General features: G+C 44.4%; 1 protein-coding gene across 3 annotated transcripts in view; it reads left to right on the forward strand.

Annotated features, from left to right (window-relative positions):
- The first annotated feature begins 559 nt into the window (after window positions 1-559).
- Window positions 560-14,666, forward strand: part of PFDN1 (prefoldin subunit 1) — a 33,373-nt gene continuing 19,266 nt past the window's right edge. The window contains exons 1-2 of one of the 3 annotated variants that reach the window (XM_082006322.1): window positions 560-625; window positions 811-977. In XM_082006322.1, coding sequence (XP_081862448.1) covers window positions 593-625; window positions 811-977 — 200 coding nt within the window. In that variant the 5' untranslated portion in view covers window positions 560-592. The remainder of the gene's footprint in view (window positions 626-810; window positions 978-14,666) is intronic. The other 2 variants (XM_082006323.1, XM_082006324.1) reach the window with 2 other exon arrangements.

Consider the following 14,666-nt stretch of genomic DNA (forward strand, 5'->3'; position numbering starts at 1 on the left):
GGGTGTGATGAAGCACTAATGAAGCACCGCCCTGGCTCTGTTTTCAGCACCCGATACTGCTTTTTGGTCTGTCCCTGGTGCCCCTGCTCTGCGGACTCTGGGACCCCGTCCTGGGGCCGGCCACGGGCCCACTGCCGGTGCTGGTGGGCAGCAGGGGTGGCCAGGCCATGGCCGCCGTCAGGAGGAGCGGGCAGCAGCGCGGGGCGAGCGCGTCCCCGCCGCTGGGTACCGCCGGGCTCGGGGGCACCCCAGGGCTGGCCAGGGGACCAAGCTGCACCCGGGCCCGCGGGCTCTGCCCCGGCTTCGCCCTCGGCACGTCCCCCTCGCAGGGGCCGCGTCTCGCCCCCCAGCGCGGCCCCCGCCTCCCTCTGCGGTGGCCATGCCAGGGACACCCACGCGGGATCGTCCCGACGGGGAGGCCTCGTCCCTCACACCGCAACCCGGTGCCCCCACGCCCGTAACAGACCCCCGCAACCCACGACACGCCCCGCCCAGCCGAGGGACACCCGCGCGCTTCCTCCGCCCCCCGCGCATGCGCACCAGGACGCGGTGCCGGCGCTACCCCACCGCGCCGGCGCCGTGCGGGGACAAGATGGCGGCGCCCGTGGACCTGGAGCTGAAGAAGGTAGAATCCCCTTCGTGGCGGGTAGCGTGTTCTTCCCGTGTCCCGGGCCGCGCCTGCCCGGTCTCCTCCTGCCCTGCAGCCCGGGGCCGGTTCGGCCGCCTCCGCCCGGCCTCAGTAGCGCGGGGCCGGCCGGCCGGCCGCGGCCTGTCAGGGCCGCTCCTTATCGCCGCTGCTTTCTCCCCCAGGCCTTCACCGAGCTGCAGGCCAAGGTGATAGACACTCAGCAGAAAGTGAAGCTGGCCGACATCCAGATCGAGCAGCTGAGCAAGACGAAGAAGCACGCCCACCTCACCGACACGGAGGTCATGATGCTGGTGGACGAGACCCGCATGTACGAGGGTGTGGGGAGGATGTGAGTACCTGCCTGGCCTGCGGCAGACGGCGGAGGCTTTCTTGTTGTGCCGAGAGCGGGTGGCTGGCTCCCTGCTTGGGCGTACCTGGCTTCTATAGCGGAGCGGGGTAGTGGTTGTAGCCCTGTGCACAGGGACACACGCCCCGCCCCCCAGCCGCTGTGTGTAAGAGACTTCTGGGCTGCTGCCCGGGTAAGGAGGCTCTTCCCTTTACAAAGAATATGCTAGCTTTCTCTCAGCATGTTTAGTTGTTTCATTTTTCTCATTGTCACTTGTTGTTCTTAATTCCAACAATCTCCCTAGGTTTTGTCTCTTGGCTTTAGCTACTGGCTGCCTTGAAGAAGGACTGTTATAAGTGTTATTTATGTGGTTTTGCTTGCTGGCTCTGCTCCTGGCTGTGATGGTCTCATCTGGCACCTCTGGGAAGTTTGTAATCTAGACTAGCAGAGCAGCGTTCCAATGACAAACAGTATTTGTGAGAAGGCTCTCACAAATCTGTCCAGCTTCAGTCATTTCCAATGTAGTTTATGTTAGACTCTTTGAAAAACCCCTGTGCACAGTTCATATGCTCAGGGCTTTGCTTGCAGAAATGTTCTATAGAAATGCCCTTTGCAGCCTCATGCGAGGGAAATGGATCTAACAGGTGTTGCACAGATTTTTTTAAACCCTTGGAAGTGAGCATAAAGCTCATACGGGTAGTCCCAGTGCACTCATGTGCTTCCATGGGTTGGATGGCTGTCAAAAGAAACACCTGAAACCAGAAGTAACCTGTTTTGATTAACTTCCACAATGCACTTCTGTTTGACTTCAGCAACCTCTGATAGAAGACCGTACAAAGTGATTTCAAATCTGAAACATGCTTACTTGATAAATATCACACTAGATTTCTGCGTTACTGATTTAAGAATACTGTGATTTTTCTCTTGTGGGTTGGGTAACAGTGATGACTATGCTCAGCTTGGGATGTGGTTTTGCAAAACACTGAATCTGACTGACTGCTGCCAGAAGGGGTGATTGTATTGACCTCTTCCCCCACCCTGTGTTTACCCCACTTTTTTCATGTCAAAGTGGGTGATCAAAGGGCTGAGCGGTGAGCCAGGTCAGACTAAAAGTGCACTGATCCATCAGACCACGCAATCTCCAGATTGAGTTGTAGGGAGATGGCAGGACCAGGAAGCCAGGAATAGTGTGTAGTTTGCCCTTTGTGGCGAGTTTTCAGATGAAGTTGTACCCAGGCTAATGGAGGTGTTCAGTCCCCTCCTTTGGCTCCCAGTAAACAAACTTTTCCATGTAGGTGAATTAAATGTTGAGTTTGTGTGCTAGTGCCTGGTACCTTAAAAAGAGACCGATTTTGGTCCCTTGCAGGAGGTGACTGATTTGACACAGCCAGGCTGTAGGAGTAACAAACACTCATGTTTGGAGTAGTCATGAGACGACTCATAAGTTTTTTTTTCTGTTTGATTTTGTCACAGAGCAGACTAGACAAAGTGCAGAAGATAATTCTGGAGTTAACAAATTTTGTGAAGCTTTTTTAAAATCCCAAAGTACAGAATTCTCACATGTGGAGAATTGCCTCAAGATACTTTAAAAATATGAGTGTATTGGTTTTTATCATAAAGTAATCCTGCTTGTGAATCAGATGTGGGTAGCAGATGGTGTTTTGGTGCTGGCTGAAATGCATTGTCCTGCTTTCTGCATCTGCCTCTCACATAGCAGTAAGAGACACTTACCTTCTTTGTGTTCTAAACCATTTACACTTTGTGTGCAGCAGCTGCGGGAGTGACAATCTTCTGGGGAGTCGTCTTTTGCTTACCTTTCCGTGACCAGGCAGGGTGGCTTAGGCATGGCAGGCAGCTCTTACCTCTCAGGGATGTCAGAGGCGCCATCAGAAAAATACTTGCATTATGACAGTATTTGAAAGCTGAACCCCTCATGGGCTTTGTTGTACTAGTTGCTATGCAAATATAGATTGAGAGAGCTCTTCTTCTGAATACTACTCATCCACTCTTTCCTTTTTGTTAGTTTTTACTCGCCCCCCCGTCTTGATACCGTATTTCTGTGAGCTCTATCTGTTCTGGCCATGGGGCTGGAGGTTGCCTTGCCAATTGTCACTAATGCTTTGGTGTGATTTGTGTCACTCCCTAGTGTGGAGAACACGCACCAAAGACACAAGGCTCTTCCTGGAACACACTCCAACCCCTAGTAAAGAGTGGATTGCTGAAATCTGGGCAGCCCTTCAGCAAGAGTTACAATCCAAGCGCAGTCTGGCATCTTGTGTTCCACTGGAGACCAAAGGAGGTGGTCATTATGGTTCTTTTGGACATATAAACCATGTTTTGTGAAATGGAATTGCAGACTTTTTAATTTGTTGGTTTCATTGGCTTGCATAGATGTGGGAGTTTAGCCACCAAAGGGATGTTTATCTCTCAGTTTATTTTGCATAGTCTAGCATGCAAATCACAGAATCATTAAGGTTGGAAAAGATCTTTAAGATCATCAAGTCCAACCATCAACCCAAGACCACCATGCCCATTAAACCATGTCCCGAAGGGCCACGTCCACACGTTTTTTGAACACTTCCAATGATGGTGACTACCACCTCCCTGAGCAGCCTGTTCCAATGCTTGACGACTCTCTCCATAAAGAAATGTTTCGTAATATCCAATCTAAACCTCCCCTGGCGCAACTTGAGGCCATTTCCTCTCGTCCTATCGTTTGTTACTAGGGAGAAGAGAACAACACCCACCTCACCACAACCCCCTTTCAGGTAGTTGTAGAGAGTGACAAGGTCTCCCCTCAGCCTCCTCTTCTCCAGACTAAACAACCCCAGTTCCCTGAGCCGCTCCCCACAAGGCTTGTGCTCCAGACCCCTCACCAGCTTCGTTGGCTGGACAGACTCCACCACCTCAATGTCCTTCTTGTAGTGAGGGGCCCAAAACTGAACACAGTATTTGAGATGCGGCCTCACCAGTGCCGAGTACGGGGGCACAATCCCTGCCCTGCTCCTGCTGGCCACACTATTGCCGATACAGGCCAGGATGCTGTTGGCCTTCTTGACTTACCTGGGCACACTGCCGGCTCATGTTCAGCCGGCTGTCAGCTGGCACCCCCAAGTCCTTTTTTGCTGGGCAGCTCTCCAGCCACTCTTCCCCAAGCCTGTAGCGTTGCATGGGGTTGTTGTGACTGAAGTGCAGGACCCTGCACTTGGCCTTATTAAACCTCATACAGTTGACTTTGGCCCATCGATCCAGCCTGTCCAGATCCCTCTGCAGAGCCTTCCTGACCTCCAGCAGATCAACACTCCCACCCAACTTGGTGTCATCTGCAAACTTACTGAGGGAGCACTTGATCCCCTCATCCGGATCATTGATAAAGATATTAAAGAAAACTGGCCCCAGAACCAAGCCCTGGGGAACACCGCTTGTGACCGGCTGCCAGCTGGATTTAACACCATTCACCACGACTATGTTAGAGCTCTACTCGGTTTCAGTTGTCCAGAAAGGGTGGAGGTCTGCATCAGTGTTAACTCTGATTATTGGTGCTCTTCTGAGAGCTTGCTTGAATAGCTAAATTCTTTGAAATAGGTTTTGTGCTTCTATTCCTGTGCTCAACTTTTGTTTGTTTGTTTGTTTTTTGGTTTTTTTCTCCATTTTTCACCCATTTAAGCTGCTACTTAGAATCTGGCTTTTGATAGAGTTTCTGGTTTTTTTCTTCAGCTTTGGTGGTTTGGGGTGTATACAACAGGCTAGTACATACACTTCTGTAGGATAAGATACTTCAGGTCTTCGTGGAATTTGAAGGCTTGAGGAACTGTGATGATGTTCTGCATCCTGGGAGGAAGTCTGCCTAGCTTGGTACTCGCTTCTGCACTACTTGGAAGGCCGTTGTGTGGTTTTTGTTCTCTGAACCCCTATCTTGCACCTCCTTCCTTTCCAAGAGGCTTTCCCTGCACCGCTGGTGAATGTGAAAGTCCAAAATCTCATTTGCTGTTCCTCAACTTTGTGTCTTTTTTTTTTTTTAACATATTGTAGTATGTATAACATGCAGAGGCCTTACTGGCCTCCACATATGGGGCTCAATTTACTTTTGCTATAGCTATTTTTGGTTTGACACAAGAAATGTCAGTGCCACATAGTATGAGATGATGAATTGCTGTGTACTGTACATATCCATGAGTCTGGGATATCATCTGAGTGGTGGCATCTTGCCAAATACATTTCAATTCTGTTACTTCATATTCTTTTGAAAGGCCTGTTACGTAGCCTGAGACAACTACCACTATGCTGGACTTCTGCTTAAGCTATTTGTGAACTGGTATCATCATATTGCTTTGAGAACTATGCTGAAAGTTTAAGCTTCAGAATTCTGTCTGAATATTTCAGATCTTTCCCTTTACATTCTTTTAACTCATAATCTGGACAAGATTCTTATTTACAGAAGAAAAATGTCTAGCACTTGTGCTAGGCACAGTGAAGACAGCACTGCAGTTTTTCGTGCCGTGCCAAAATAGTCAGTTTTGGTTTGATACTGCTTTATCATCAGTTTACTTCTACAACAAATGGGAGAACACTTAGAAAAATAAAATACAAGAAAGTAAAAATCAAGCAAATATTGTAGCACAGCTTTATGTTCAAAGTTTTCTGCAAGCATAGTATATTATTACAGTTGTCCCTACAAATGACTTTGTGTGAGTGTAGTATTTTTATGGGGACAGCTGTAACAATATGATTTTGACCTTTTTTTTTCTAAGAGTGTTCAGATTTTAGGTGACACCTGAGAGAGGATTAAATGTTCTTGATTGTTCCTGAGATTTAAATGCATTTCTGCTTTTACTGTGACTCTTGGTTTTGTTTGAAAATGAGACATCGTAAATCATTGTAAGCTTTCTCCTGAACCCCTGAAGACAGCAATCACTACTGCACATAGCTTGATGTAGCTGCAGTAGCTGCATTTTTACTTTTCGTAAAAGTATAGATTGGTGTTCGATTCTACCAGCACAGATCACTGCAGAATATGGTAGCTGTACTGTGCTTCCCGCTCACACTTCAAAAAACTCACAGAGGACTGAAGGACACGCAAGGCTTAATCTTTATGGTTCAGTTACTAACTATAGGCTGGTCTGTGAAATCCGAGTGGCTTCTCTGTCGTCCATCTCCTTGGGTAAGGCTTTGTGCAGAGTTCAGCGCTGAAGCCCAGCTGCTGAGAAGCTGACAGGTGCTGCAATACTTAAATGAATCCCAGAGACAAGCATGTTGCTATCAGCCTCTGCTCAGTATATAGTTTATAATCTTGAAGCTCCTCTATCTAGCTATTGAAAAACAGAAAATTTTATTTTCCACCGTAATTCTAGTGTGTCTAGTAAGTACCATCAGGCACTGAACTACAAAGAAAACAAAATTTGTGTCGAGCTGCTTGCTCATTGACCACTGTTTATGCTGTATGTTGAATAAGACGGGAGATGGTGTGTGAGGAATCAAGGCTACCTGGTGTGACACGTGTACATAAGCCATAAGGTTTTCCATCACCCAGTTGGCTTTTATTTCAGGTTTTTCTCAATTTTGAACTACTCACTTTTGTTGCAGCCGGAACGATGTTCTTCACAGTGTTATGTGTGAGTGGGCCTATAAAAGTTTGAAAGATCTTTTTAGAAAGCTGTCACAGAAAGCAAAAATCAAAATGATGCACACAGGGGTAATGCAGTAGTAGTCTGCACAGGTGCCTTTGACTTGAGCAGTGAAGTAAGGCGCAGCAGAGTTGTCATCCTCTTCCTGGCTGGTCAGGAGTGTGAGAGGAGCACAGCTGGTCAGTGGGATTTGTGGTTAACTGCTGACAATAGTGGGATACTGGGAGTCTGGATTCCTGGATTCTGTTACAGCTCAGAAAGGGAGCTTGTTCTCTTGGGCACAGGCTCCTTTTCCAACTTGACATCTGACTTCTCAAACGTGCTCCCTCTGCCCTTCCCCCACTTAGTTCTTGATCTTATTCCTGCTGCCCTGGGCTGCTCATTTGTAATCTCCTGGATATCTTGGTCCAGTTATAGCTCTCGTGCCCTGCTGCTCTACATAATTTCTCCGTGCAATACTGAAACTTCAGAGAAGAAAAGATTTCCATGGCTTGCATGCAAGATGTATATCTGCTGAGTTGTAGGAGACAGGTGCATTTCTTTAATGGATGAATCTGAGAAGTCAGTGTTTGTCAAATGTATAAGCAGCAGAAACAAGGGTCTTACAATAAAAATAATAGCTAATTTAAAAAAAAAAAAACAGGTGTTTTACTTAGCCCTATTTGAAATAAACTTGTTCGTTATAGTCCTCCCTCTGCCTCCATGCACATTGTGATAGAAGATTAGTGATAGAGCTTTTACTTGATGCTTGTCTCCCTTGCCTGGAGACATTTACCTCTTTCAGAACATTTTTCTGTTGGGACTAGGAGTATGACATTCAAACAAATCTGTTCCATTCGTCTTTTCTTTATCACTGACTTTTTCCCTCACTGTTATCTAGACAACACAGAGGAAGGAGCTTTATGTATTTTATTATTACATAATTTTAATTTTTATTACATAATCTTTATTATTACATAATCTCCTTTACGTTTACAGGAGTAAACATAAAGGTGATGAAATCTAAAGGTATGAGGTATGATGAGAAATGAGAAGGTAAGGGTCAGAACAGAGACAAACTAGTCGTGCAGAGTGCCACTGTTGCGCGAAAGGACGGTTTGATCTGCTGTGATCCAGAGGCAGGGTGCTGTTATGTAAATGACAGCCTTCAACAAGTCTTGCACTTCCAGGGCAGCAGTTTGGAGGTCTGACTGTTGTGGGGAGTGAGGGCCGTAGTAAGGAACCTTCATTTTGTCCCTACCTCCAGAAAGAGGTTGCTTCAGTGGTACAGAGTTCTCTTTGGATACATACTAGACCAGTATGAAATGCTTTGGGGAGCTTGAACTGCTCCTGCTTTTGTGGCTTGCTGTGCCAAATGACTTTGCAAAAAAATTACAGAATGTGACTTTCTTATTTCTGAAGTTCTCCAAGCATTTAAAATGTCATTCTGGTACTCTGAAACAGCAGGGAACTTCCATTTATTTTAATGCTTATTGAATTTAAGGTACTGTATTTTGAGTCTTTTCCCCCATTTCCTAAAGGAAATGTTGAAATCAAGGGTTAAAATCCCTGGGGAAATACTGAGTGTTACAGAATATAGGGCTGTTTTCTCCAGTTTAGCACGGGCATTCAAATATGGCTTTCCTGCACTGGACCAAAGGAGTACTGGAGCAGTCCCTGTTGTAGCCCTGTCTTGCTTGGAGATGCCCTTCCAGGTGTGGTGTCAATGGATATCTAGCCAGCAGGGCAGGATATGACAAGGCACCCTGCAGCTGTTCAGTGGAGATGCCTAGAGTCAGTCTCTGGTCTGATATGTGTATGTCAACATAATATATATATTTTATGTGGAATGGCCTTAATATGAATGAGGAATTTGGTCTGGACATCCTCTGACCTAGCTGCCTGTTCAAAGCCTGAAAGAAGGAGGGTTTAATTCATGACCCCTAAATTAAAACACTGAAGTAAAGTATGAGGAAACCAGTCCTGTGGGATGAGATTGCTTTTTGTGTCTCTATTAAACTTGTGTAAAATAGCGAAGTGCTGAACTCGGGAATGCTACAACTGCTGTCTTGAATTTTTATTTTTGTTTTCTTCAAAACTATTTGCTGAATTAACAGAATGTTTCAGCCAGTTTAGAAAAAAAAATAATCGGGCTTTCTGAGAAGAAACTATTTTCCAAAACATCATCCAGCCTTTTCGGTCCACAAACGCTGGTTCTAAAAAGTTTGTTCTTACTGATTAGGAAACACCAGTGTGATTGTTTTAGTGCTAGCTAATTTAACTCTAGCATCCAGAAATATCTCTGGATGAGTGTTATGCTTGAATTCTTTTGACTCTGTTATCTTTATGTCCATTTCTGTGATGTTTGCTGCATTGCTTTCTGTGATGCTTTGTTGTAGCTGGATTTGCGATGTGCAGAAGCCAAGGCTGTGCCATTTAACAACCACAAGTTGATAGTTGGGTCTTCCTCCTCACTTAGCATTTCAAAGGTTTCTTCTTGGGCAAGGCACAAAGCATTTTTTTTTCCTTGCAGCTGTGGATTTGCTTTTCAAGAGAGATGTATCCAGATTTTGCTAGTTTTCCCGTATAGGTTCTTAGTGAAGGGCTGCTGCTGAGAAGGTTAAATATAAGTTTGCGTAACAGAGTATAGCAGTATCTCCATGTCACTTCATTTACTACTGCAAAGCTCACATTTCTGATCACAGAAGATTTAGCAATAGAAAATAACTTTTTTTAAAATAGAAACTTTTTTAGGATTGCTTGACCACAGTGTTCACACCAACATTTGCTTGTTTGTGTGTTCATTTGATGTTGTGGGGTTATTTTGTTTCCTTTTAAAATGTTCCTCCTTCAGAATTTGTGGGGAATTCTTAAAAATACAGAAAACTTTGGAAATGGATCCTGATTTCCCATTATTGGAAAAATTGTTTCTGTTTTCTGCTGCTTGCAACTTTCAAATACGGTACAACCTAGACTGCAAAAAATCTATTTGAAGTGCATCTGCTAGTAGGCATGCTGTAGTCATTTGGGTTTCCTTTTCTTAAACAAGCTACACGTCTTCATTGCTACATAGTAAAAAATTACACTAAAGCAAAATTAGAAGACAAAACCACTAAGCCGGGGAGATAGTGAGAAAAAACTACTTGTGGAGATTTGCACTGTTTTCCCTTCATGGTTTGAATCTCAAGTGTTATTAATTCCTGTATGATAGAGAGGAGGCATTTGCTTTTTAAAAAAAAAAAAAATTCCATTTATGTTGATTCACCCTTCAAAAAGAACTGATGAAGATCTTTAAAAGCAGACCACAGTACTATTTTATTATTTTGGGTTGTGCTATATTTAATACACGCTTCGAGGTATATTCCTTTCTTTTTTTAAAGAATCAAGCATGAACAATGGTATAAATCTACCATCTAGTTAAGTGTCTGGCAATGCAGAAACTGCTGTTCTCAAGCTGTGTTACTATCTTGGCCTGAGGTAATGTAATATGCTGTAGCTCTTGACAGATTAAAAAAAAAAAGTGAAGACTCAATGTAAACATGGCCTGAAGTGCAGAACAAACCCCGTTGCCCCTCAGCAGGGCAGGATGGACGTGTTGGGCCAGTCCATGGACAGGTTTGAGGAAGCAAACAGTGTGGCACTTTTTGTTCTCTTCCTTTAGCTCCTTAAAGTAAATAGGTTTATGGCTTACAAATGTTCATCTGAGTAAAAGTTACCCTTGTTGTGGCCTACATAAGACTCAGTTTGGACTGCTTCCAGTGCCGCTAATCCTGGTCTCTGTGTGTGCTCCAGTGCTGTCAGGCTGAGTTTGCACAGGTTCTGCTGCCCACCAGAGATGCTGCCAGCATGCTTCAACCCATGTCTCCTTCTCAAACAGCTCCTGGTGCATATCCACCTCCCTGAGTGCAGTAGTAAAATGACACGTGAACTATAAACTGCTGCCCCTGGAATGTATTAATATATAATCCTGCTAATATAAGCTGCAGGATTTCTTTTGCTTTAAGGTATGTGGTGCTTTGGTGGCGGGGCAGAATAGTTAGGTTTAGCTATATTGAGAGTGACCCAATGAGATGACTGACCACTAAAATAAAAGCAAACATAGGAAAAGCTTCAACTCATCTGTTCCCACTCCATCTGTTTCTGAACAAGATGTAGTTAAGGCATATGATCTGTTGAATGGGAAATTCAAAATCAGACTGAAAAATGTGAAACCCTTAGACATGAAGGGTGGAAGCACAAACTATAATTAGTCATGATTTTCCTTTTTTTAAATATTGCTTCCTTGTCTTGTTTGGAACTGGGTAATCAATCTAGGATGACTAAAACTGGAATTTGCTGGGGTATAAGGAGTGTCTGTTGTGAACTGCATAGGGAATCATTTACAGAAGCATACGCAGACCGTAGGAGAGTGGAAGGGGACTACTGGGTGCTTGCAGCTGTGCACAGCTGGCTCCTGTTCAATCAAGCTAGATTGCTTCGGATCAGCTTGTTGGAAGCCTCTCTTCCATTGGCTTTGAACAGTATGTAAAATGCAGTAATCCCCTACTGAGTATGCTCAAAGCTTGAACAGCAGTGCAAGTTCAGAATTAAAAGGCGTCTTTAAATAGATAAGGGCATGACTGGGCTTAGCCCAACTTTTCTCATGGAGCAGTCTAATGGAAATGCCTGGTTTCAGGGAACAGATATTCCATGGAAATGACTGTGCTGTCTTACAGCACAGCATGTTATTTTTTTAAAAAAATATAATAAACACGTTAAAATAATGTTAAGGCTTTGTACAAAGTTGTTAGTTTTCAGTATCTTAACTTAAGTTTTTGTAGAGAGTTTCCCAAATGCAATGGGAACAGTAAAGCTGAAGTTAGAATGATGCTTTGTGTGAGCTGGGAGCCAGGCTGAATGGACTTTTAGCTTTGTCATTCATCATTATTCTGGCAAAATAGCATTGGAGCATTTCTACCTGTAAAATTCTCTCTCTCTGAAATTAGGCAGAGGAATGTATATCCGTATCAGATGGGGGAAAAGCTAAGGCTTCCCCTGGTACCTTGTGCAAACTCTTGCAGTGATCTGCATGGACACAAGTGGGAAGAGTTGCTTTCCAAACTGGCAGGAGGGAGCCCCATGACCTACTGCGTGGCTCCTTCCCCCCTGGTTTTAATATTTTAATACGAACAGCCTCTTGCACTGGCAAGCTGTGCAGGGGAAACACCTGAACCATGTTCCCTAACCAGAATGGAAAGAGGAGAGAGTCCTCGCATCTGGGACAGATACCTGCCACCAAAAGCTTCCGATGTAAAGGTTGAAGTTGGTTGCAGTTGCACGTAATTGAAAATAGGGATTCTTAATGGAAAACCTTAACTGTGAGCATCACTGGTACTCCACCTTTAATAACTTTAATGACTTGTATGTTATAATGAAGAGTGGTGTGTGCTGAACAAACATCTCCATAACCTCATTCATTAAGAGACGAATCTTTCAGTATCTAATATTATGTCTTAAAGTCAAGTAAACAGTACGTTTTGGTGCAAACAGACTGAGTTATGGAATTACTTACACTGTATGAACGTCACTTTGTGGGTGTGTATGTGTGACACAAAGGAGCAGACAGATGATGAAGGTGACAGCATTGCTGACCAGCCTCAGTAGAGCCTGAAGACCATTTTGACCAGGGCATAAGGGAGTGCTGTATAAACACTGAACAAATGGGCACCATATCTAGAAATTTATAATTGGGAAGGGGTAAGAGATCTCTTCAGAAGGAAGCAAGCAATGAGTCTCAGAGATAGTACATAAACCACTTTATCTGCCTTAGGGAAACAAAAATCCTGATGTGGAGATAGTAGAGGGAGGAAAATAGAAACAAGTGGGAATAATTAGAGCCAGGTTTCTTTTTCAGTTCCCTTGTGCTCTATTTTTGTTCCTCATGTTGCACTCGAGAACCAGCAGTCACCAGGAGACCGGAGCACGTAGGTACAGCTGATTCGCAAACACTTCACTCTATAATAGAGCTGCTCTTGTTGGAAGCCCAGATTTGGCTGAGCGTTGCTGTCCTTGAGGACCCCACTCCTCTGTAGCTTTCTTTTCTAATTTGCTTTGCTTTGTTTTGAGTTTTTACCTTTTTCTATGGACATTGGAAAAATTGCTAAGTATCTGGAATAGGGCAAATGCTGCTCTGTTTTTATTAGCCATTCCCTTTGAAATGGGTGGCCAACTGAGATGTAGTGAACTTGTCCATTCTGACCCAGATATTTCTGGTATTATTTAAAAACAGTGAAAAAGTTCCTGGGTGAAGAGGTGATTGTTACTAAGCTTTGTAATTGCCACTGTGGTGCTGAACATTTTTCTGAATCATTGTTTCATGTTTGATAGTGTAGATGTTGTGTTTGACAGATCTGTTAGTGTGTGTTGTGACACTTCACTGACAGAAGGTGGGCATGAATGAACTCACTTACCTGGAAGAAGATTTCATTTGCTGCTTGTCTTGTGTGGACTGTCAATACTTAAAAGCCATCCCAGTTCAATGTACAAAATCTCGGAGCTTGGAGCCTCCAGCAGAGCAGTCTGTGGAGGTAGCTCTTTGGTGCTGATCTGCGCCAAGGGGTTGGTGTTAGTCATGTCATCTGCCAAGCTCCGCGTCACAGAGCAGAAAGTGGTTCTTTGGCTCTGTGATGCAGTGACTGTAATGTGAGGCCAGTTCTCAGCTGGTGGTGTACCTCCAGGCAGTGAATGAATTTCATGAGTTTGAAAGGCTTGTTCACAAACTCACTCAGGGAAGAACTAAGTCCTCAGAACCTCCTATGGCTCTTTCATGAGCTTAAAAATTCATAAAGAAAATAACCACATTTAACTAAAACCAGGCAGCAGAATGACACTGCCTTATTTCTCCAGCTTGGTGTTTTACTTAGGGTAATTGTAAGAATGAAATCCAGATTAAATTTAAACTATGGTTTATTACAAGTGCCCTGCAGCACCTCTTAACCTAATGAGCAGAACAAGCTTCTGCTTTTTCCAAGTGTTCCCAATAAACCACGTTATTTCCTTAGGTAAAAACTTTGGCCAAGATCTCCATAATGTGTGTCCCAAGCTAGAAGCTAAAACACTGATAATTTTTTTTTAAGTCCCTTTTATGTTGGAAAGTGAAGCCATAGATTTAAAGAGTTAACTGTGCATGTGGATTTAGAGCTTCAACTTTCAAAAAACTGTCCTTTGACAGCTTACATGGCAGCACCTGTGTGCTTTAGACTGAGGGCTTGATGGTCTTGTGGCAGTAAATTAAAATGGATGGCTTGAAGCTGGTACTGGTAAAGACCTTCTGAAGGATGCTGCTGGCCAAGTCAGCGGCATTTGATCTTCTGAGCCAGCATGTGAATGGACATGGATTCCAGCCCACTATTTTATGGCAAATAAAACTGGGGGGGTTTTATTTGTGCCCAGCTGCCTGCATAAGTCTTGTCAGGGCTAACTTTGGCCATACAATTTTAATTTGTTGTCGTGTCTCTGCCAGATCATTGCAGGAGGGTGGGAGGGAGGATATTTTCCCCAATGACTGCTTGTTGACATTTGCAGAATAGAAGTGAAGTCAGCCACTTGTTTGTTCAAAGGTTTTAGTGCCCGTAGCTGTTCTCAGCCAGCCGGGATCACTCAGTGCCTGTAGGCCAGCAGGGGCATTCCCAGCTGCAGCATGGAGAAAATTGATCAAGCTGTGTTGGTGTTTAACTTTGTTTCCTAGACCAGGGGCATCAGTGGAACCAAAATGATTGATCTTGCTATACAATTTGGGAAAGCAAATAAGAAAGTATTCTGTTCTTTGCTGCCCGCACAAAAAAAGGAAATAATTCAGGAAATGTTCATAACACAGGCTTGGGGAAGCTGTGATGTGGGAAAGGACTGAGGGCTTTGTTTACTGAGAGCATCTTGCAGCTTTGTTTTTTTTTTCACTAATGGCAGCTACTGCAGAAGCAAGGCAAAATTTTAGTCTTCACCCCAAAATACCGGGGGGGGGGTGTGTGTGTGTGTGTGAAGACTAATGTTCCTTTCTTCTGATATTGCAGGCTCAGGGTAAGAGCGTCCGAATGGCATCGTTGCTGGTGGT

The sequence above is a fragment of the Phaethon aethereus genome, assembly GCF_964289735.1.
Source record: "Phaethon aethereus genome assembly, chromosome: 14".
NCBI lineage: Eukaryota > Metazoa > Chordata > Aves > Phaethontiformes > Phaethontidae > Phaethon > Phaethon aethereus.